The sequence below is a fragment of the Panulirus ornatus genome, chromosome 11 (assembly GCF_036320965.1).
Source record: "Panulirus ornatus isolate Po-2019 chromosome 11, ASM3632096v1, whole genome shotgun sequence".
Classification (NCBI taxonomy): Eukaryota; Metazoa; Arthropoda; class Malacostraca; order Decapoda; family Palinuridae; genus Panulirus; species Panulirus ornatus.
In genome coordinates, this window is record NC_092234.1 from 70,027,703 (window position 1) to 70,052,561 (window position 24,859).

Here is a 24,859-nt window from a genome sequence, read left to right on the forward strand (position 1 = left end):
TATGAAAACTTTTTTCAAAGAATCCATTTGAGGATATTAATGAGGGGATAAAGCAATCAGACTTATTCCAATAAGATCTTTGTAATCATTTTCATTAGAGAAAGCAAAGCAAATTGTATATGTTGTAGCATCTGAAAATTGATGATTAACTTTGCATATGGAGAAATTTATACTCACTGTAATGTATGTATTTCTCAGGTTGTGATGAACAAGAACAAGAGAGCAGTTGGTGTACATTTCATGTATCATGGAAAGGTGCGTATGTTACTTTATGCTCTTTCTCTGAGTTTCTCTTTCAACTACGTACCATGTTGCATTTGTAATGATATACCCACTTTGGACACTTTTTCAGAAGTCTAATTCTCTACTGAAATCAAATGCAGTCTACAGTTCATGAGAAGAATCACTCACAAGATATCAAACACAATCTGCTTTTAACTACTGTGTTTCCAGTATGATGTTGATATCTAACATTCTCATATTTTTTTCTAATATTTATCAATACTTATTTGACTCTTCACTTTCAGGTTAAGCATTTGTAGAATCATTCAGTACAGTTATTAGCAATCTGACAATCTCGGTAAAGTAATCTCTGATATTATTGCACATATTTGTATTGAATTGAGTGGGAGATGTATAAAAGAAAGAGACAGGAGGTCAAGAGAAAGGTGCAAGAGGTGAAAAAGAGGGCAAATGAGAGTTGGGGTGAGAGAGTATCATTAAATTTTAGGGAGAATAAAAAGATGTTCTGGAAGGAGGTAAATAAAGTGCGTAAGACAAGGGAGCAAATGGGAACTTCAGTGAAGGGCGCAAATGGGGAGGTGATAACAAGTAGTGGTGATGTGAGAAAGAGATGGAGTGAGTATTTTGAAGGTTTGTTGAATGTGTTTGATGACAGAGTGGCAGATATAGGGTGTTTTGGTCGAGGTGGTGTGCAAAGTGAGAGGGTTAGGGAAAATGATTAGGTAAACAGAGAAGAGGTAGTAAAAGCTTTGCAGAAGATGAAAGCCGGCAAGGCAGCAGGTTTGGATGGTATTACAGTGGAATTTATTAAAAAAGGGGGTGACTGTATTATTGACTGGTTGGTAAGGTTATTTAATGTATGTATGACTCATGGTGAGGTGCCTGAGGATTGGCGGAATGCGTGCATAGTGCTCAAATTTCAGAGGTATAAGTTTGTTGAGTATTCCTGGTAAATTATATGGGAGGGTATTGATTGAGAGGGTGAAGGCATGTACAGAGCATCAGATTGGGGAAGAGCAGTGTGGTTTCAGAAGTGGTAGAGGATGTGTGGATCAGGTGTTTGCTTTGAAGAATGTATGTGAGAAATACTTAGAAAAGCAAATGGATTTGTATGTAGCATTTATGGATCTGGAGAAGGCATATGATAGAGTTGATAGAGATGCTCTGTGGAAGGTATTAAGAATATATGGTGTGGGAGGCAAGTTGTTAGAAGCAGTGAAAAGTTTTTATCGAGGATGTAAGGCATGTGTACGTGTAGGAAGAGAGGAAAGTGATTGGTTCTCAGTGAATGTAGGTTTGCGGCAGGGGTGTGTGATGTCTCCATGGTTGTTTAATTTGTTTATGGATGGGGTTGTTAGGGAGGTGAATGCAAGAGTTTTGGAAAGAGGGGCAAGTATGAAGTCTGCTGTAGATGAGAGAGCTTGGGAAGTGAGTCAGTTGTTGTTCGCTGATGATACAGCGCTGGTGGCTGATTCATGTGGGAAACTGCAGAAGCTGGTGACTGAGTTTAGTAAAGTGTGTGAAAGAAGAAAGTTAAGAGTAAATGTGAATAAGAGCAAGGTTATTAGGTACATTAGGGTTGAGGGTCAAGTCAATTGGGAGGTAAGTTTGAATGGAGAAAAACTGGAGGAAGTGAAGTGTTTTAGATATCTGGGAGTGGATCTGGCAGCGGATGGAACCATGAAAGCTTAAGTCGATCATAGGGTGGGGGAGGGGACAAAAATCCTGGGAGCCTTGAAGAATGTGTGGAAGTCGAGAGCATTATCACGGAAAGCAAAAATGGGTATGTTTGAAGGAATAGTGGTTCCAACAATGTTGTATGGTTGCGAGGCGTGGGCTATGGATAGAGTTGTGCGCAGGAGGGTGGATGTGCTGGAAATGAGATGTTTGGGGACAATGTGTGGTGTGAGGTGGTTTGATCGAGTAAGTAACGTAAGGGTAAGACAGATGTGTGGAAATAAAAAGAACGTGGTTGAGAAAGCAGAAGAGAGTGTTTTGAAATGGTTTGGGCACATGGAGAGAATGAGTGAGGAAAGATTGACAAAGAGGATATATGTGTCGGAGGTGGAGGGAACGAGGAGAAGTGGGAGACCAAATTGGAGGTGGAAAGATGGAGTGAAAAAGATTTTGTATGATCGGGGCCTGAACATGCAGGAGGATGAAAGGAGGGCAAGGAATAGAGTGAATTGGATCGATGTGGTATACTGGGGTTGACATGCTGTCAGTGGATTGAATCAGGGCATGTGAAGCGTCTGGGGTAAACCATGGAAAGCTGTGTAGGTATGTATATTTGCGTGTGTGGACGTGTATGTATATACATGTGTATGCGGTGGGTTGGGCCATTTCTTTCGTCTGTTTCCTTGCGCTACCTTGCAAACGCGGGAGACAGCGACAAAGCAAAAAAAAAAAAAAAAATATATATATATATATATATATATATATATATATATATATATATATATATATATATATTCTTTTGTTCCTGGGGATTTTAATTTTCCAAAAGAAGGAACAGAGAAGGGGGCCAGGTGAGGATATTCCCTCACAGGCTCAGTCCTCTGTTCTTAACGCTACCTCGCTAACGCGGGAAATGGCGAAAAAAAAAAAAGAAAAAAAAAAAAAAATATATATATATATATATATATATATATATATGTTGGGGTGAAGAGGGTGGTGAGAGTAAGTGAGCTTGGGAAGGAGACTTGTGTGAGGAAGTACCAGGAGAGACTGAGTACAGAATGGAAAAAGGTGAGAACAATGGAAGTAAGGGGTGTGGGGTAGGAATGGGATGTATTTAGGAAATCAGTGATGGATTGCGCAAAAGATGCTTGTGGCATGAGAAGAGTGGGAGGTGGGTTGATTAGAAAGGGTAGTGAGTGGTGGGATGAAGAAGTAAGATTATTAATGAAAGAGAAGAGAGAGGCATTTGGACGATTTTTGCAGGGAAAAAATGCAATTGAGTGGGAGATGTATAAAAGAAAGAGACAGGAGGTCAAGAGAAAGGTGCAAGAGGTGAAAAAGAGGGCAAATGAGAGCTTGGATGAGAGAGTATCATTAAATTTTAGGGAGAATAAAAAGATGTTCTGGAAGGAGGTAAATAAAGTGAGTAAGACAAGGGAGCAAATGGGACCTTCAGTGAAGGGCGCAAATGGGGAGGTGATAACAAGTAGTGGGGATGTGAGAAGGAGATGGAGTGAGTATTTTGAAGGTTTGTTGAATGTGTTTGATGGTAGAGTGGCAGATATAGGGTGTTTTGGTCGAGGTGGTGTGCAAAGTGAGAGGGTTAGGGAAAATGATATGGTAAACAGAGAAGAGGTAGTAAAAGCTTTGCGGAAGATGAAAGCCGGCAAGGCAGCAGGTTTGGATGGTATTGCAGTGGAATTTAATAAAAAAGGGGGTGACTGTATTATTGACTGGTTGGTAAGGTTATTTAATGTATGTATGACTCATGGTGAGTTGTCTGAGGATTGGCGGAATGCGTGCATAGTGCCATTGTACAAAGGCAAAGGGGATAAGAGTGAGTGCTCAAATTACAGAGGTATAAGTTTGTTGAGTATTCCTGGTAAATTATATGGGAGGGTATTGATTGAGAGGGTGAAGGCATGTACAGAGCATCAGATTGGGGAAGAGCAGTGTGGTTTCAGAAGTGGTAGAGGATGTGTGGATCAGGTGTTTGCTTTGAAGAATGTATGTGAGAAATACTTAGAAAAGCAAATGGATTTGTATGTAGCATATATGGATCTGGAGAAGGCATATGATAGAGTTGATAGAGATGCTTTGTGGAAGGTATTAAGAATATATGGTGTGGGAGGCAAGTTGTTAGAAGCAGTGAAAAGTTTTTATCGAGGATGTAAGGCATGTGTACATGTAGGAAGAGAGGAAAGTGATTGGTTCTCAGTGAATGTAGGTTTGCGGCAGGGGTGTGTGATGTCTCCATGGTTGTTTAATTTGTTTATGGATGGGGTTGTTAGGGAGGTGAATGCAAGAGTTTTGGAAAGAGGGGCAAGTATGAAGTCTGTTGTGGATGAGAGAACTTGGGAAGTGAGTCAGTTGTTGTTCGCTGATGATACAGCGCTGGTGGCTGATTCATGTGAGAAACTGCAGAAGCTGGTGACTGAGTTTGTTAAAGTGTGTGGAAGAAGAAAGTTAAGAGTAATTGTGAATAAGAGCAAGGTAATTAGGTACAGTAGGGTTGAGGGTCAAGTCAATTGGGAGGTAAGTTTGAATGGAGAAATCTGGAGGAAGTAAAGTGTTTTAGATATCTGGGAGTGGATCTGGCAGCGGATGGAACCATGGAAGCGGAAGTAGATCATAGGGTGGGGGAGGGGGCGAAAATTCTGGGAGCCTTGAAGAATGTGTGGAAGTCGAGAACATTATCTCGGAAAGCAAAAATGGGTATGTTTGAAAGAATAGTGGTTCCAACAATGTTGTATGGTTGCGAGGCGTGGGCTATGGATAGAGTTGTGCGCAGGAGGATGGATGTGCTGGAAATGAGATGTTTGAGGACAATGTGTGGTGTGAGGTGGTTTGATCGAGTAAGTAACGTAAGGGTAAGAGAGATGTGTGGAAATAAAAAGAGTGTGGTTGAGAGAGCAGAAGAGGGTGTTTTGAAATGGTTTGGGCACATGGAGAGAATGAGTGAGGAAAGATTGACCAAGAGGATATATGTGTCGGAGGTGGAGGGAACGAGAAGTGGGAGACCAAATTGGAGGTGGAAAGATGGAGTGAAAAAGATTTTGTGTGATCGGGGCCTGAACATGCAGGAGGGTGAAAGGAGGGCAAGGAATAGAGTGAGTTGGATCGATGTGGTATACCGGGGTTGACGTGCTGTCAGTGGATTGAATCAGGGCATGTGAAGCTCTGGGGTGAACCATGGAAAGCTGTGTAGGTATGTATATTTGCGCGTGTAGACGTATGTATATACATGTGTGTGGGGGTGGGTTGGGCCATTTCTTTCGTCTGTTTCCATGCGCTACCTCGCAAACGCAGGAGACAGCGACAAAGCAAAAAAAAAAAAATATATATATATATGGAAGCGGAAGTGGATCATAGGGTGGGTGGGGGGGCGAAAATCCTGGGAGCCTTGAAGAATGTGTGGAAGTCGAGAACATTATCTCGGAAAGCAAAAATGGGTATGTTTGAAGGAATAGTGGTTCTAACAATGTTGTATGGTTGCGAGGCGTGGGCTATGGATAGATTTGTGCGCAGGAGGGTGGATGTGCTGGAAATGAGATGTTTGAGGACAATGTGTGGTGTGAGGTGGTTTGATCAAGTAAGTAACGTAAGGGTAAGAGAGATGTGTGGAAATAAAAAGAGCGTGGTTGAGAGAGCAGAAGAGGGTGTTTTGAACTGGTTTGGGCACATGGAGAGAAAGAGTGAGGAAAGATTGACCAAGAGGATATATGTGTCGGAGGTGGAGGGAACGAGGAGAAGTGGGAGACCAAATTGGAGGTGGAAAGATGGAGTGAAAAAGAATTTGTGTGATCGGGGCCGGAACATGCAGGAGGGTGAAAGGAGGGCAAGGAATAGAGTGAATTGGATCGATGTGGTATACTGGGGTTGACGTGCTGTCAGTGGATTGAAGCAGGGCATGTGAAGCGTCTGGGGTAAGCAATGGAAATCTGCGTAGGTATGTATATTTGTGTGTGTGGACGTGTATGTATATACATGTGTATGGGGGTGGGTTGGGCCATTTCTTTCGTCTGTTTCCTTGCGCTACCGCGCAAACTTTGGAGACAGCAAAAAAAAAAAAAAGAAAATTTGTATTAAAGTTGTCTGATTAGTGTTTCTCATTGTACACACTCATTCTTTGAGTAATTCTTATAGTTGACCACTAAATGTGATACGTAAACTAATCACTATACTCAGTTCAGCACATCTTTAGATTGACAACTCTTTTCTTTATCGAATCTGAATACCATGAGTTGTAAATTATTGTAAAGTTACCATTTAGTGTAAGAAGATGGAAATTTTAATTAAGGATCTTGAAATTTAATATTCTAAATGCTCATTCTTTTCAGCCTGTATACTTCCTGTGTAGTTATTCCCATTACACATACAATAAGCTTATAAGAAGGAAGTACATTATTTTTTCCTTAGCTTGATGTGAATGTCTAACTATTGTAAAATAAGTTCTACTTTTGATGTAATCAGGTTTGATAGCTTTTCCCACATTCAGTGAAGTTATCAAGATAAATGCTGTGGTTTATACTGTCTGTCATGATTGGAGTGATCTATTTTTTGGTTCTTATAATGTAAGCAATTTAACACAAAATTTATTCTCAGCTAAAGCAGTATGGAGAATGGATTAGTAATGTTTTTAGTTATCAGTAAAAGATTCAGATCAGGAATATTCTAACAAAAGAACTAGTCATTAGAGGAGAATTTTCGTCCTCCATACATTAGTTACTGTGAATACATATGGTATATGTACATAGAATGCAAATTTTCAAAGCATTTTATGCTTGATCACTTCACCCATTCTTTAACATTTAAATTTATATCAGTATATCATCTGTAAAGCTATGAACTCTTAATGTATTTGAAATTTTGGTTAATATATTATGGAAAAAGATTGCTAATTCATGTATAGTAGGAATCCTAAGAATTTAATTGCAGTTTTTTTATTCCATAATATTTTCAAGACTTGTGTGCATCAATTCAGTCCATGTTTCAAGTATTAACCAGTGACCTTAGTTCATTTCCCATGATTCCTGTGGTTGTAATTAAGCTATAAATGCGTATGTTATTTATATTATTTTGTTAGGATCACCTTCCGCTTACAAATTGTCTTGAGTTGATATCATGCTTTTATAAGTAAAATGACTATAGACAGGAATAATTCCTATTGACAGATGATGCATGTGATGGTATTACGGGAGGTTATAATGTCTGCTGGAACACTATCATCACCAAAGCTTCTCATGTTGTCTGGTATAGGCGCTAAGCACCATCTTTATCAACATGGGGTGAGTGATTTATTCCTTTTTTGCATGGTAGTATGGTGCTGATGTTGATTTACATTTAAAATCTCAGTTCACACATGCTTAATGTTTTAACTGTAAAATAGAATAGAAAATGTCAACAGAATTGTCTTTTTGGAAGGAACAACTTCATATGGATTACTAATGATGATAGCTTTCATAAATACTTTTCTCTCTTCAACAGCTGACCCTGTTCACTTTTATGCTGGTGATTCCACCCTGCATATTTATCTCATTTTTCCCCTACTTCACTCTTTTTCTCATACTGAACAAATCTCTTTTCTTAATTCAGCCCTTTGCAATATCTTGGAATGGGAAAGCTGAAACACAATCTATACTTTTTTTAATTATCATTATTATTATTATTTTGCTTTATCGCTGTCTCCTGCATTTGCGAGGTAGCGCAAGGAAACAGACGAAAGAAATGGCCCAACCCACCCTCATACACATGTATATACATACACGTCCACACACGCAAATATACATACCTATACATCTCAATGTACACATATATATACACACACAGACACATACATATATACCCATGCACACAATTCACACTGTCTGCCTTTATTCATTCCCATCGCCACCTCGCCACACATGGAATACCATCCCCCTCCCCCCTCATGTGTGCGAGGTAGCGCTAGGAAAAGACAACAAAGGCCCCATTCGTTCACACTCAGTCTCTAGCTGTCATACAATAATGCCCAAAACCACAGCTCCCTTTCCACATCCAGGCCCCACACAACTTTCCATAGTTTACCCCAGATGCTTCACATGCCCTGATTCAATCCACTGACAGCACGTCGACCCCGGTATACCACATTGATCCAATTCACTCTATTCCTTGCCCGCCTTTCACCCTCCTGCATGTTCAGGCCCAGATCACTCAAAATCTTTTTCACTCCATCTTTCCACCTCCAATTTGGTCTCCCACTTCTCGTTCCCTCCACCTCCGACACATATATCCTCTTGGTCAATCTTTCCTCACTCATTCTCTCCATGTGCCCAAACCATTTCAAAATACCCTCTTCTGCTCTCTCAACCATGCTCTTTTTATTTCCACACATCTCTCTTACCCTTACATTACTTACTCGATCAAACCACCTCACACCACACATTGTCCTCAAACATCTCATTTCCAGCACATCCACCCTCCTGAGCACAACTCTATCCATAGCCCACGCCTCGCAACCATACAACATTGTTGGAACCACTATTCCTTCAAACATACCCATTTTTGCTTTCCGATATAATGTTCTCGACTTCCACACATTCTTCAAGGCTCCCAGGATTTCTGCCCCCTCCCCCACCCTATGATTCACTTCCGCTTCCATGGTTCCATCCGCTGCCAGATCCACTCCCAGATATCTAAAACACTTTACTTCCTCCAGTTTTTCTCCATTCAAACTTACCTCCCAATTGACTTGACCCTCAACCCTACTGTACCTAATTACCTTGCTCTTATTCACATTTACTCTTAACTTTCTTCTTTCACACACTTTACCAAACTCAGTCACCAGCTTCTGCAGTTTCTCACATGAATCAGCCAACAGCGCTGTATCATCAGCAAACAACAACTGACTCACTTCCCAAGCTCTCTCATCCACAACAGACCTCATACTTGCCCCTCTTTCCAAAACTCTTGCATTCACCTCCCTAACAACCCCATCCATAAACAAATTAAACAACCATGGAGACATCACACACCCCTGCTGCAAACCTACATTCACTGAGAACCAATCACTTTCCTCTCTTCCTACACGTACACATGCCTTACATCCTCAATAAAAACTTTTCAATGCTTCTAACAACTTGCCTCCCACACCATATATTCTTCCACAGAGCATCTCTATCAACTCTATCATATGCCTTCTCCAGATCCATAAATGCTACATACAAATCCATTTGCTTTTCTAAGTATTTCTCACATACATTCTTCAAAGCAAACACCTGATCCACACATCCTCTACCACTTCTGAAGCGACACTGCTCTTCCCCAATCTGATGCTCTATACATGCCTTCACCCTCTCAATCAATACCCTCCCATATAATTTACCAGGAATACTCAACAAACTTATACCTTTGTAATTTGAGCACTCACTCTTATCCCCTTTGCCTTTGTACAATGGCACTACGCACGCATTCCACCAATCCTCAGGCACCTCACCATGAGTCATACATACATTAAATAACCTTACCAACCAGTCAACAATACAGTCACCCCCTTTTTTAATAGATTCCACTGAAATACCATCCAAACCTGCTGCCTTGCCGGCTTTCATCTTCCGCAAAGCTTTTACTACCTCTTCTCTGTTTAACAAATCATTTTCCCTAACCCTCTCACTTTGCACACCACCTCGACCAAAACATCCTATATCTGCCACTCTATCATCAAACACATTCAACAAACCTTCAAAATACTCACTCCATCTCCTTCTCACATCACCACTACTTGTTATCACCTCCCCATTAGCGCCCTTCACTGAAGTTCCCATTTGCTCCCTTGTCTTACGCACTTTATTTACCTCCTTCCAGAACATCTTTTTATTCTCCCTAAAATTTAATGATACTCTCTCAACCCAACTCTCATTTGCCCTCTTTTTCACCTCTTGCACCTTTCTCTTGACCTCCTGTCTCTTTCTTTTATACATCTCCCACTCAATTTCATTTTTCCCCTGCAAAAATCGTCCAAATGCCTCTCACTTCTCTTTCACTAATAATCTTACTTCTTCATCCCACCACTCACTACCCTTTCTAATCAACCCACCTCCCACTCTTCTCATGCCACAAGCATCTTTTGCGCAATCCATCACTGATTCCCTAAATACATCCCATTCCTCCCCCACTCCCCTTACTTCCATTGTTTTCACCTTTTTCCATTCTGTACTCAGTCTCTCCTGGTACTTCCTCACACAAGTCTCCTTCTCAAGCTCACTTACTCTCACCACCCTCTTCACCCCAACATTCACTCTTCTTTTCTGAAAACCCATACAAATCTTCACCTTAGCCTCCACAAGATAATGATCAGACATCCCTCCAGTTGCACCTCCCAGCACATTAACATCCAAAAGTCTCTCTTTCACGCGCCTGTCAATTAACACGTAATCCAATAATGCTCTCTGGCATACGTATACTTATGTATATCTCGTTTTTTAAACCAGGTATTCCCAGTCACCAGTCCTTTTTCAGCACATAAATCTACAAGCTCTTCACCATTTCCATTTACAACACTGAACACCCCATGTATACCAATTATTCCCTCAACTGCCACATTACTCACCTTTGCATTCAAATCACCCATCACTATAACCCGGTCTCATGCATCAAAACCACTAACACACTCATTCAGCTGCTCCCAAAACGCTTGCCTCTCATGTTCTTTCTTCTCATGCCCAGGTGCATATGCACCAATAATCTATACTTATATCTCTTGTATTATGTCACTCTATTCCCTCTGTTCAGTTTCAATTGACCACAGCTGATTCCTGCAATAACGTAGACTTGTTAGGCATATCTACATCCTCCACTCTATCTTGGAAAGCCCACATAATTAGCATTACAAAATATGCTTTTTAAAAACTAGGGATGTTTTATAGGTGCTGTGATTATTTTTCTTATGTGCAGCTGGTTTATATGTACAGGGATCTTATTCTCCCAGTATGGCATACTGCTCATATAATTGGGTTGGCCCTTCCCTCACTTCTTTGACAGCCAGGGAGGAATCAAAAGCCTTCCATCTCATTAATTCTCCAGGCATCCCCTCTCTCTAGCCTTCCATCTCATTAACTCTCCAGGTATCCCCTCTCTCTAGCCTTCCATCTCATTAATTCTCCAGGCATCCCCTCTCTCTAGCCTTCCATCTCATTGATTTTCCAGGCATCCCCTCTCTCTAGCCCTTCATCTCATTAATTCTCCAGGCATCCCCTCTTTCTAGCCTTCCATCTCATTAATTCTCCAGGCATCTCCTCTCTCTAGCCTTCCATCTCATCAATTCTCCAGGCATCCCCTCTCTATGATTCACACCTGACCACTGTTTCCCATAGGTTCCATGTTGAGACTAACCACTCGAAGAGTGACGTTTATGATGATCTTCCCTTGACCAGGAAAGCTGTGGACCTCTTCTGCCTTTCCTATTCCCTTCTTCCTATAATCTTTATGCCTCTAAAAGTCAGATCTTATAACACCTTTGAAGCTTGAATTAATTTTTCATTCTTTTTCCGTACCTCATTTTCCTTTCACCCAAGATAACCATGCTTGGGGCATGTTATGCTCATGTCATGGGAATTGCAATAAAGATAATTCATTCAATTTATTGTTTTTAAGACTAACTTGAGAATATTCCTTGTTGAACCATGCCACAGTTCCATGAATTATGAAAACAATATTTTTCTATATGACTTTGTATATTAGAGACAACAGATGACAGAGAGAACTTAGATAATATTTGTCTTTACTTAAAGGAAAGGAAGCAATTAATAATCAAAGATTTAGTTTCAGGAATTATCTATAGCAAGTTTGTGTTTTAATGAACTAGGGAGACTGTAATTTCATATCATGGACACCCTGTTGCCCTGTGCTATGGCTTACTTGGCCTAATGGGTACACTGGCCCTGGTTACTACTATGGTTTTTATCGTATTGACAGGATGATGAATAATGTCAGAGTCATTTGCAGGCTTCAGTGTCATATAGCTAGTTCAGTTTCACTTTGAACACAAGTCTTGATCAGCTGATATACCATAGACAAGTATGGACTAAATTGGAGATTGATATTGTAGGTGCCAGTGGTGGCTGACTTACCAGGTGTTGGACAAAACCTACAGGACCACCTTAATGTACATGGCCTCACCTGGACAGTGCCTTCTGGAGCCCTAAACATGCCCGATGCATTTGTTACCTTCAAAAAGTATCTTCAGTCTAGAAGAGGTCAGTCTTTACTGGCTTCCAGTGAAGGGACATCAGTTGTTTTTGTATGCTTCAGGAGCTGGGAATGATCACACAGTTTGGCTTAATGCTGGGTCTTTAGACAAATTAATCAGCTATTTCATTTTATAGGTGATTACCACTTCATTGCTCTGGGAAGGAGAATGATGCTTATAAGCTTAGTAGCTCACAACACTGAAGCTGCTTCAGATTAGGACGGGTTGATAAGTAAATATGAAGTTGTGAATAAGGGATTTTTGATACTCCCATTTCACCCATACTTGTTTATTGGGAAATTACCTCTCTGTATCTATATATTTTATATTCATACAGGTATATTTTCTGAACCCCTTGGAGAGAAGACCAGTGCTTGGGTGAAAGTAGTTAATACACCTGGAAGAGAGGACGATAACTGGCCTGATGTGCAGTGCCATGTTATTACTCCTCACATGGCATTTGACTGGGGTCTCATTACTCCAGAAACAGTGGGTCTTGATCGGAGTGTGAGTCATTGTTACATCCTTTTTCATAAAGAAAGCTCTCATTATATCTTTGACTTTATACATGAAACACAGGACATAGGTAGTGGTAGCAAAGAAATGGTAGTTTCTTTGGCAGTCTTTTCTAAGTATTTCAGTTATATCTTACATCTACAGAATCTTATCCTTGTCTTTATCCATTAGAGAAATTTATATGAATGCATCTAGATCTTTTTAAGCATGATTTTTCATGTATTATTGGTATTTTTGTCCGTTTCAGTTAGATTCTCTTTCACACTTTTGCAAATGAATTGCAGCTTTCACCTGTTCCATCGATTATTGGCATCATCATTTTGGTTATCAATTCTTTATTCATGGCTTCCATCATTCCATACTGCTACCAGAGACTTATTTTCAGTATTGTTATATCTTTAGTACCTTAATGTCTTTCATTCTGATCCAATTACCCTTCATTTAGAGATTTGTTTGCCACTTATATTTACAACTACATCATGATTGTATATGGATGATATAAAATAGGTTAACCACGTAAACATATTTTACTAGTTTATGTATCATATTTCGAAAAGAGATTTCATTGCAGAAATACTTTGAATATTATGGACCTATTCTTGGTAAAGAAGGTTTCACCATGGAATGCCATATTTTGAGGCCCAAAAGTCGTGGTAGTGTGACCTTAAGGTCACGTGATGCCAAAGACCTCCCTGTCATCAACCCAAATTTCCTTAGTCATTCTGATGACCTTACAACACTTATCAGTGGTAAGAAGTAACCTTCATATTCTAATTTAGTAGTATTTATGATCAACTTATAAAAATTTCTTTGAATTTGGTGATGTTTTGATTTTGTAATGAATTATGTTTATGAACATTTTTTTATAAGTTAATGAATGAATTACTAGATACAGTTTATAGATATTGATACAGTAATATAAATTGAGTGTATGTTGAAGGGTAGCATGTAGAAATTTTAAGTAAGGGCATATCTTCCAATATACAGAGCACAATTCTGAAGTCATCTAAAATGTAACAGTATTCAAATTTCATTTTGCATAAAATCCACCAAAAGATTACAAAAAAGAAAATCCAAACTTTTACTAGCTTTAACTCCTACTGTTTCTAGCCATATATAAAACATGATATGCCAAACATAGTCACAGTCAGTATGCTTTTTGGTAGTGGTGCTGCGAATAACTTCAGTGACAGCCAGATTACAGAAGTTGATTTTGCTTAAAGTATTTTTTATATTGTACAGGACATCACTTTGGTGATGAATGCACACACTGATGTGTTAAGTCATCAAAACATTCTGTTATATTCCTTTATCTTCTATCTGTATTTCTGATGATCTTTAGGGTCTCATGCTTAACAGGCCATCAGCAGAGGGCAACAATAGCACAGAATTTTCAGACTCCTGCGTAATGTTTCAGCAAACTACTACTACCTAATATGTCTACCCAATCCTCCTGCCTAATTGGGATAGGTAGCTGTGGTTTTAGTGCATTACACATGACAGCTGGAGACTGAGTGTAAACGAATTTGGCCTTTTTTATCTGTTTTCCTGGTGCTACCTCATGGAAGCAGGGGGTAACGATCCTGTTTCTTATGGGGCGGGTTAGTGCCAAGAATGGATGAAGGCAGGCAAGTATGAATATGTGTGTACATGTTTACATATGTATATATCTGTGTATGTGAATGTATATCTATGTATATATGGATAATTTGATATATATATATGTATGTGTATATGATTCGATGGGGGATTCTTCATGTTTCCTGGCACCACCTTGTTGATGTGGGAAACAGTGATCAAGTAAAATAAGTAAATGAACATATATATCGGTGTGATGTCTCCATGGTTGTTTAATTTGTTTATGGATGGGGCTGTTAGGGAGGGGAATGCAAGAGTTTTGGAAAGAGGGGCAAGTATGCAGTCTGTTATGGATGAGAGAGCTTGGGAAGTGAGTCATTTGTTGTTCGCTGATGATACAGCGCTGGTGGCTGATTCATGTGAGAAACTGCAGAAGCTGGTGACTGAGTTTGGTAAATTGTGTGAAAGAAGAAAGCTGAGAGTAGATGTGAATAAGAGCAAGGTTATTAGGTACAGTAGGGTTGAGGGACAAATCAATTGGGAGGTAAGTTTGAATGGAGAAAAACTGGAGGAAGTGAAGTGTTTTAGATATCTGGGAGTGGATAGGAAGCAGATAGAACCATGGAAGTGGAAGTGAATCATAGGGTGGGGGAGGGGGTGAGAGTTCTGGGAGCGTTGAAGAATGTGTGGAAGTCGAGAACATTATCTCGGAAAGCAAAAATGGGTATGTTTGAAGGAATAGTGGTTCCAACAATGTTATATGGTTGCGAGGCGTGGTCTATAGATGGAGTTGTGCGGAGGAGAGTGGATGTGCTGGATATGAGATGCTTGAGGACAATATGTGGTGTGAGGTCGTTTGATTGAGTAAGTAATAATAGGGTAAGAGAGATGTGTGGAAATAAAAAGAGTGTGGTTGAGAGAGCAGAAGAGGGTGTTTTGAAATAGTTTGGAGAGAATGAGTGAGGAAAGATTGACAAAGAGGATATATGTGTCAGAGGTGGAGGGAACGAGGAGAAGTGGGAGACCAAATTGGAGATGGAAAGATGGAGTGAAAAAGATTTTCAGTGATTGGGGCCTGAACATGCAGGAGGGTGAAAGGCGTGCAAGGAATAGAGTGAATTGGAACAATGTGGTATACCGGGGTCGACATGCTGTCAATGGAATGAACCAGGGCATGTGAAGCATCTGGGGTAAACCATGGAAAGTTGTGTGGGGCCTGGATGTGGAAAGGGAACTGTGGTTTTGGGGCATTATTACATGACAGCTAGAGACTGAGTGTGAACGAATGTGGCCTTTGTTGTCTTTTCCTAGCGCTACCTCGCACACATGAGGGGGGAGGGGGTTGTTATTTCATGTGTGGCAGGGTGGTGATATGAATGAATAAAGGCAGACAGTATGAATTATGTACATGTTTATATATGTATATGTCTGTGTGTGTATATATATGTATGCATTGAGATGTATAGGTATGTATATTTGCGTGTGTGGACATGTGTATGTGGGTGGGTTGGGCCATTCTGTTTCCTTGTGCTACCTCGCTAATGCGGGAGACAGCGACAAAATAAAATGAAATAATATATATATATATATATATATATATATATATATATATATATATATATATATATATATATATATATATATATATATATATATATATTTTTTTTTTTTTTTTCATACTATTCGCTATTTCCCGCGATAGCGAGGTAGCGTTAAGAACAGAGGACTGGGCCTTTGAGGGAATATCCTCACCTGGCCCTCTTCTCTGTTCCTTCTTTTGGGAAAAAAAAAAAACGAGAGGGGAGGATTTCCAGCCCCCCGCTCCCTTCCCTTTTAGTCGCCTTCTACGACACGCAGGGAATACGTGGGAAGTATTCTTTCTCCCCTATCCCCAGGGATATATATATATATATATATATATATATATATATATAAATATATATATATATATATATATATATATATATATATATATATATATATATATATATATATATATATATATATATATATATATATATATATATCCATAAACAACCATGGAGACATCACACACCCCTGCCGCAAACCTACATTCACTGAGAACCAATCACTTTCCTCTCTTCCTACACGTACACATGCCTTACATCCTCGATAAAAACTTTTCACTGCTTCTAACAACTTGCCTCCCACACCATATATTCTTAATACCTTCCACAGAGCATCTCTATCAACTCTATCATATGCCTTCTCCAGATCCATAAATGCTACATACAAATCCATTTGCTTTTCTAAGTATTTCTCACATACATTCTTCAAAGCAAACACCTGATCCACACATCCTCTACCACTTCTGAAACCACACTGCTCTTCCCCAATCTGATGCTCTGTACATGCCTTCACCCTCTCAATCAATACCCTCCCATATAATTTACCAGGAATACTCAACAAACTTATACCTCTGTAATTTGAGCACTCACTCTTATCCCCTTTGCCTTTGTACAATGGCACTATGCACGCATTCCGCCAATCCTCAGGCACCTCACCATGAGTCATACATACATTAAATAACCTTACCAACCAGTCAACAATACAGTCACCCCCTTTTTTAATAAATTCCACTGCAATACCATCCAAACCTGCTGCCTTGCCGGCTTTCATCTTCCGCAAAGCTTTTACTACCTCTTCTCTGTTTACCAAATCATTTTCCCTAACCCTCTCACTTTGCACACCACCTCGACCCAAACACCCTATATCTGCCACTCTGTCATCAGACACATTCAACAAACCTTCAAAATACTCATTCCATCTCCTTCTCACATCACCACTACTTGTTATCACCTCCCCATTTACGCCCTTCACTGAAGTTCCCATTTGCTCCCTTGTCTTACGCACCCTATTTACCTCCTTCCAGAACATCTTTTTATTCTCCCTAAAATTTACTGATAGTCTCTCACCCCAACTCTCATTTGCCCTTTTTTTCACCTCTTGCACCTTTCTCTTGACCTCCTGTCTCTTTCTTTTATACTTCTCCCACTCAATTGCATTTTTTCCCTGCAAAAATCGTCCAAATGCCTCTCTCTTCTCTTTCACTAATACTCTTACTTCTTCATCCCACCACTCACTACCCTTTCTAAACAGCCCACCTCCCACTCTTCTCATGCCACAAGCATCTTTTGCGCAATCCATCACTGATTCCCTAAATACATCCCATTCCTCCCCCACTCCCCTTACTTCCATTGTTCTCACCTTTTTCCATTCTGTACACAGTCTCTCCTGATACTTCTTCACACAGGTCTCCTTCCCAAGCTCACTTACTCTCACCACCTTCTTCACCCCAACATGTAAATGCAAGAGTCTTGGAAAGAGGGGCAAGTATGAAGTCTGTTGGGGATGAGAGAGCTTGGGAAGTGAGTCAGTTGTTGTTCGCTGATGATACAGCGCTGGTGGCGGATTCATGTGAGAAACTTCAGAAGCTGGTGACGGAGTTTGGTAAAGTGTGTGGAAGAAGAAAGTTAAGAGTAAATGTGAATAAGAGCAAGGTTATTAGGTACAGTAGGGCTGAGGGTCAAGTCAATTGGGAGGTGAGTTTGAATGGTGAAAAACTGGAGGAAGTGAAGTGTTTTAGATATCTGGGAGTGGATCTGTCAGCGGATGGAACCATGGAAGCGGAAGTGGATCATAGGGTGGGGGAGGGGGCGAAAATTTTGGGAGCCTTGAAAAATGTGTGGAAGTCGAGAACATTATCCCGGAAATCAAAAATGGGTATGTTTGAAGGAATAGTAGTTCCAACAATGTTGTATGGTTGCGAGGCGTGGGCTATGGATAGAGTTGTGCGCAGGAGGATGGATGTGCTGGAAATGAGATGTTTGAGGACAATGTGTGGTGTGAGGTGGTTTGATCGAGTAAGTAATGTAAGGGTAAGAGAGAGGTGTGGAAATAAAAAGAGCGTGGTTGAGAGAGCAGAAGAGAGTGTTTTAAAATGGTTTGGGCACATGGAGAGAATGAGTGAGGAAAGATTGACCAAGAGGATATATGTGTCAGAGGTGGAGGGAACGAGGAGAAGAGGGAGACCAAATTGGAGGTGGAAAGATGGAGTGAAAAAGATTTTGTGTGATCGGGGCCTGAACATGCAGGAGGGTGAAAGGAGGGCAAGGAATAGAGTGAATTGGAGCGATGTGGTATACAGGGGTTGACGTGCTGTCAGTGGATTGAATCAAGGCATGTGAAGCGTCCGGGGTAAACCATGGAAAGCTGTGTAGGTATGTCTATTTGTGTGTGTGGACGTGTGTATGTACATGTGTATGGGGGGGGTTGGGCCATTTCTTTCGTCTGTTTCCTTGCGCTACCTCGCAATACGCGGGAGACAGCGACAAAGTATAAAAAAAAAAAAAAAAAAAAAAAAAAAAATATATATATATATATATATATATATATATATATATATATATATATATAAATATATATATATATATATATATATATATATATATATATATATATATATATATATATATATATATATGTCTTGGGAGTAAAGTCAGGGGTTAGTGAGAGGACAAGAGCAAGTGAAGGAGTAGCAGTACTCCTGAAACAGGAGTTGTGGGAGTATGTGATAGAATGTAAGAAAGTAAATTCTCGATTAATATGGGTAAAACTGAAAGTTGACGGAGAGAGATGGGTGATTATTGGTGCATATGCACCTGGGCATGAGAAGAAAGATCATGAGAGGCAAGTGTTTTGGGAGCAGCTGAATGAGTGTGTTAGTGGTTTTGATGCAAGAGACCGGGTTATAGTGATGGGTGATTTGAATGCAAAGGTGAGTAATGTGGCAGTTGAGGGAATAATTAGTATACATGGGGTGTTCAGTGTTGTAAATGGAAATGGTGAAGAGCTTGTAGATTTATGTGCTGAAAAAGGACTGGTGATTGGGAATACCTGGTTTAAAAAGCGAGATATGCATAAGTATACGTATGTAAGTAGGAGAGATGGCCAGAGAGCGTTATTGGATTACGTGTTAATTGACAGGCGCGCGAAAGAGAGACTTTTGGATGTTAATGTGCTGAGAGGTGCAACTGGAGGGATGTCTGATCATTATCTTGTGGAGGCTAAGGTGAAGATTTGTATGGGTTTTCAGAAAAGAAGAGTGAATGTTGGGGTGAAGAGGGTGGTGAGAGTAAGTGAGCTTGGGAAGGAGACTTGTGTGAGGAAGTACCAGGAGAGACTGAGTACAGAATGGAAAAAGGTGAGAACAATGGAAGTAAGGGGAGTGGGGGAGGAATGGGATGTATTTCGGGAATCAGTGATGGATTGTGCAAAAGATGCTTGTGGCATGAGAAGAGTGGGAGGTGAGTTGATTAGAAAGGGTAGTGATTGGAGGGATGAAGAAGTAAGATTATTAGTGAAAGAGAAGAGAGAGACATTTGGACAATTTTTGCAGGGAAAAAATGCAATTGAGTGGGAGATGTATAAAAGAAAGAGACAAGAGGTCAAGAGAAAGGTGCAAGAGGTGAAAAAGAGAGCAAATGAGAATTGGGGTGAGAGAGTATCATTAAATTTTAGGGAGAATAAAAGGATGTTCTGGAAGGAGGTAAATAGAGTGCGTAAGACAAGGGAGCAAATGGGAACTTCAGTGAAGGGCACAAATGGGGAGGTGATAACAAGTAGTGGTGATGTGAGAAGGAGATGGAGTGAGTATTTTGAAGGTTTGTTGAATGTGTTTGATGATAGAGTGGCAGATATAGGGTGTTTTGGTCGAGGTAGTGTGCAAAGTGAGAGGGTTAGAGAAAATGATTTGGTAAACAGAGAAGATGTAGTAAAAGCTTTGCGGAAGATGAAAGCCGGCAAGGCAGCAGGTTTGGATGGTATTGCAGTGGAATTTATCAAAAAAGGGGGTGACTATGTTATTGACTGGTTGGTAAGGTTATTTAATGTATGTATGACTCATGGTGAGGTGCCTGAGGATTGGCGGAATGCATGCATAGTGCCATTGTACAAAGGCAAAGGGGATAATAGTGAGTGCTCAAATTACAAAGGTATAAGTTTGTTGAGTATTCCTGGTAAATTATATGGGAGGGTATTGATTGAGAGAGTGAAGGCATGTACAGAGCATCAGATTGGGGAAGAGCAGTGTGGTTTCAGAAGTGGTAGAGGATGTGTGGATCAGGTGTTTGCTTTGAAGAATGTATGTGAGAAATACTTAGAAAAGCAAATGGATTTGTATATAGCATTTATGGCTCTGGAGAAGGCATATGATAGAGTTGATAGAGATGCTCTGTGGAAGGTATTAAGAATATATGGTGTGGGAGGCAAGTTGTTAGATGCAGTGAAAAGTTTTTATCGAGGATGTAAGGCATGTGTACATGTAGGAAGAGAGGAAAGTGATTGGTTCTCAGTGAATGTGGGTTTGCGGCAGGGGTGTGTGATGTCTCCATGGTTGTTTAATTTGTTTATGGATGGGGTTGTTAGGGAGGTGAATGCAAGAGTTTTGGAAAGAGGGGCAAGTATGATGTCTGTTGGGGATGAGAGAGCTTGGGAAGTGAGTCAGTTGTTGTTCGCTGATGATACAGCGCTGGTGGCTGATTCATATGAGAAACTGCAGAAGCTTGTGACGGAGTTTGGTAAAGTGTGTGAAAGAAGATAGTTAAGAGTAAATGTGAATAAGAGCAAGGTAATTAGGTACAGTAGGGTTGAGGGTCAAGTCAATTGGGAGGTGAGTTTGAATGGAGAAAAACTGGAGGAAGTGAAGTGTTTTAGATATCTGGGAGTGGATCTGGCAGCGGATGGAACCATGGAAGCGGAAGTGGATCATAGGGTGGGGGCGGGGGCGAAAATTCTGGGGGCCTTGAAGAATGTGTGGAAGTCGAGAACATTATCTCGGAAAGCAAAAATGGGTATGTTTGAAGGAATAGTGGTTCCAACAATGTTGTATGGTTGCGAGGCGTGGGCTATGGATAGAGTTGTGCGCAGGAGGATGGATGTGCTGGAAATGAGATGTTTGAGGACAATGTGTGGTGTGAGGTGGTTTGATCGAGTGAGTAACGTAAGGGTAAGAGAGATGTGTGGAAATAAAAAGAGCGTGGTTGAGAGAGCAGAAGAGGGTGTTTTGAAGTGGTTTGGGCACATGGAGAGGATGAGTGAGGAAAGATTGACCAAGAGGATATATGTGTCGGAGGTGGAGGGAACGAGGAGAAGAGGGAGACCAAATTGGAGGTGGAAAGATGGAGTGAAAAAGATTTTGTGTGATCGGGGCCTGAACATGCAGGAGGGTGAAAGGAGGGCAAGGAATAGAGTGAATTGGAGCGATGTGGTATACAGGGGTTGACGTGCTGTCAGTGGATTGAATCAAGGCATGTGAAGCGTCTGGGGTAAACCATGGAAAGCTGTGTAGGTATGTGTATTTGCATGTGTGGACGTGTGTATATGCATGTGTATGGGGGGGGTTGGGCCATTTCTTTCGTCTGTTTCCTTGCGCTACCTCGCAAACGCGGGAGACAGCGACAAAGTATAAAAAAAAAAAAATATATATATATATATATATATATATATATATCCTTAGGGATAGGGTAGAAAGAATACTTCCCACGTATTCCCTGCGTGTCGTAGAAGGCGACTAAGAGGGGAGGGACCAGATGGCTGGAAATCCTCCCCTCTCGTTTTTTTTTTAATTTTCCAAAAGGAAAACAGAGAAGGGAACAGGTGAGGATATTCTCTCAAAGACCCAGTCCTCTGTTCTTAATGCTTCCTCGCTAACACGGGAAATGGGGAATAGTACAAAAGATATATATTTATCATTATGCTTTATCGCTATCTCCCGCGTTAGCAAGGTAGCGCTAGGAAACAGATGAAAGAATGGCCCAACCCACCTACAATAACATGTATATACATACACGTCCACACACGCACATATAAATACCTGTACATCTCAATATATACATATATATACACACACACAGACATATACATGTATACACATATACATAATTCATACTGTCTGCCCTTATTCATTCCCGTCACCACCCCACCACACATGAAATGACAACCCCCTTCTCCCCCGCATGTGCGCGAGGTAACGCTAGGAAAAGACAACAAACGACACATTCGTTCACAGTCTCAAGCTGTCATGTATAATGCACCGAAACTACAGCTCCCTTTCCACATCCAGGCCCCACACAACTTTCCATGGTTTACCCCAGACGCTTCACATGCCCTGGTTCAATCCATTGACAGCACATCGACCCCGGTATACTACATCGTTTCGATTCACTCTATTCCTTGCACACCTTTCACCCTCCTGCATGTTCAGGCCCCGATCACTCAAAATCTTTTTCCCTCCATCTCTCCACCTCCAATTTGGTCTCCCACTTCTCCTCATTCCCTCCACCTCTGACACATATATCCTCTTTGTCAATCTTTCCTCACTCATTCTCTCCATGTGACCAAACCATTTCAAAACACCCTCTTCTGCTCTTGCAACCACGCTCTTTTTATTACCACACATCTCTCTTACCCATTCATTACTTACTCGCTCAAACCACTTTACACCACATATTTTCCTCAAACATCTCATTTCCAGCATTTATTATTTATTTATTATACTTTGTCGCTGTCTCCTGCATCTGCGAGGTAGCACAAGGAAACAGACGAAAGAATGGCCCAACCCACCCACATACGCATGCATATACATACATGGCCACACACGCACATATACATACCTATACATTTCAACATATACATATATATACATACACAGACATATACATATATACATATGTGCATAATTCATACTTGCTGCCTTTATTCAATTCCGTCGCCACCCCACCACACATCAAATGACAACCTCCTCCCCCCGCATGCGCACAAGGTAGCGCTAGGAAAAGACAACAAGGCCACGTTCGTTCACACTCAGTCTCTAGCTGTCATGTATAATGCACCGAAACCACGGCTCCCTTTCCACATCCAGGGCCAACAAAACTTTCCATGGTTGCTCCAGACGCTTCACATGGCCTGGTTCAGTCCATTGACAGCACATCAACCCCTGTATACCACATCGTTCTAAATCACTATATTCCTTCCATGCCTTTCACCCTCCTGCATGTTCAGGCCCCGATCGCTCAAAATCTTTTTCACTCCATCCTTCCACCTCCAGTTTGGTCTCCCACTTTTCCTCGTTCCCTCCTCCTCTGACAAATATATCCTCTTGGTCAATCTTTCCTCACTCATTCTCTCCATGAGACCAAACCATTTCAAAACACCCTCTTCTGCTCTCTCAACCACACTCTTTTTATTACCACACATCTCTCTTACCCTTTCATTACTTACTCGATCAAACCATCTCATACCACATGTTGTCCTCAAACATCTCATTTCAACACATCCACCCCCCTACGCACAACTCTATCTATAGCCCATGCCTCGCAACCATATAACATTGTTGGAACCACTATTCCTTCAAACATACACATTTTTGCTTTCCGAGATAATGTTCTTGCCTTCCACACATTTTTCAACGCTCCAAGAACTTTCGCCCCCTCCCTCGCCCTGTGACTCACTTCCTCTTCCATGGTTCCATCTGCTGCCAAATCTACTCCCAGATATCTAAAACACTTCACTTCCTCCAGTTTTTCTCCATTCAAACTTACCTCCCAATTTACTTGTCCCCCAACCCTACTGTACCTAATAACCATGCTCTTATTCACACTTACTCTCAGATTTCTTCTTTCATACACTTTACCAAAATCAGTCACCAGCTTCTGCAGTTTCTCACCTGAATCAGCCACCAGCACTGTATCATCAGCAAATAGCAACTCACTCACTTCCTAAGCTCTCTCATCCACAACAGACTGCATACTCGCCCCTCTTTCCAAAACTCTTGCATTCACCTCCCTAACAACCCCTTCCGTACACAAATCAAACAACCACCAGGGAGACATCACGCACCCCTGCCGCAAACAACATTCACTAAGAACTAATCACTTTCCTCTCTTCCTACTCGTACACATGCCTTACATCCTCGATAAAAACTTTTCACTGCTTCTAACAACTTGCCTCCCACACCACATATTCTTAATACCTTCCACAGAGCATCTCTATCAACTCTCTCATATGCCTTCTCCAGATCCATAAATGCTACATACAAATCAATTTGCTTTTGTAAGTATTTCTCACAAACATTCTTCAAAGCAAACGTCTGATCCACACATCCTCTACCACTTATGAAACCATACTGCTCCTCCCCAATCTGATGCTCTGTACATGCTTTCACCCTCTCAATCAATACCCTCCCATATAATTTCCCTGGAATACTCAACAAACTTATACTGCTGTAATTTGAGCAATCACCTGTATCCCCTTTGCCTTTGTACAATGGCACTATGCATGAATTCTGCCACTCCTCAGGCACCTCACCATGATTCATACATATATTAGATATCCTTACCAACCAGTCATCAACACAGTCACCCCCTTTTTTGATAAAGTCCACTGCAATACCATCCAAGCCCGCTGCATTGCCAGCTTTCATATTCCACAAAGCTTTTACTACCTCTTCTCTGTTTACCAAATCATTCTCCCTAACCCTCTCACTTCGAACACCACCTCGACCAAAACACCCTATATCTGCCACTCTATCATCAAACA

At 40.9% G+C, this 24,859-nt stretch overlaps 1 protein-coding gene across 1 annotated transcript in view; it reads left to right on the forward strand.

The window, feature by feature from the left end:
- LOC139751628 (glucose dehydrogenase [FAD, quinone]-like) overlaps window positions 1–24,859 on the forward strand; it is a 212,904-nt gene that overhangs the window by 124,123 nt on the left and 63,922 nt on the right. The window contains 5 exon segments of the mRNA XM_071667248.1: window positions 199–255; window positions 7,098–7,211; window positions 12,008–12,155; window positions 12,486–12,655; window positions 13,236–13,413. Of these exon segments, the coding sequence (XP_071523349.1) occupies window positions 199–255; window positions 7,098–7,211; window positions 12,008–12,155; window positions 12,486–12,655; window positions 13,236–13,413 (667 nt within the window).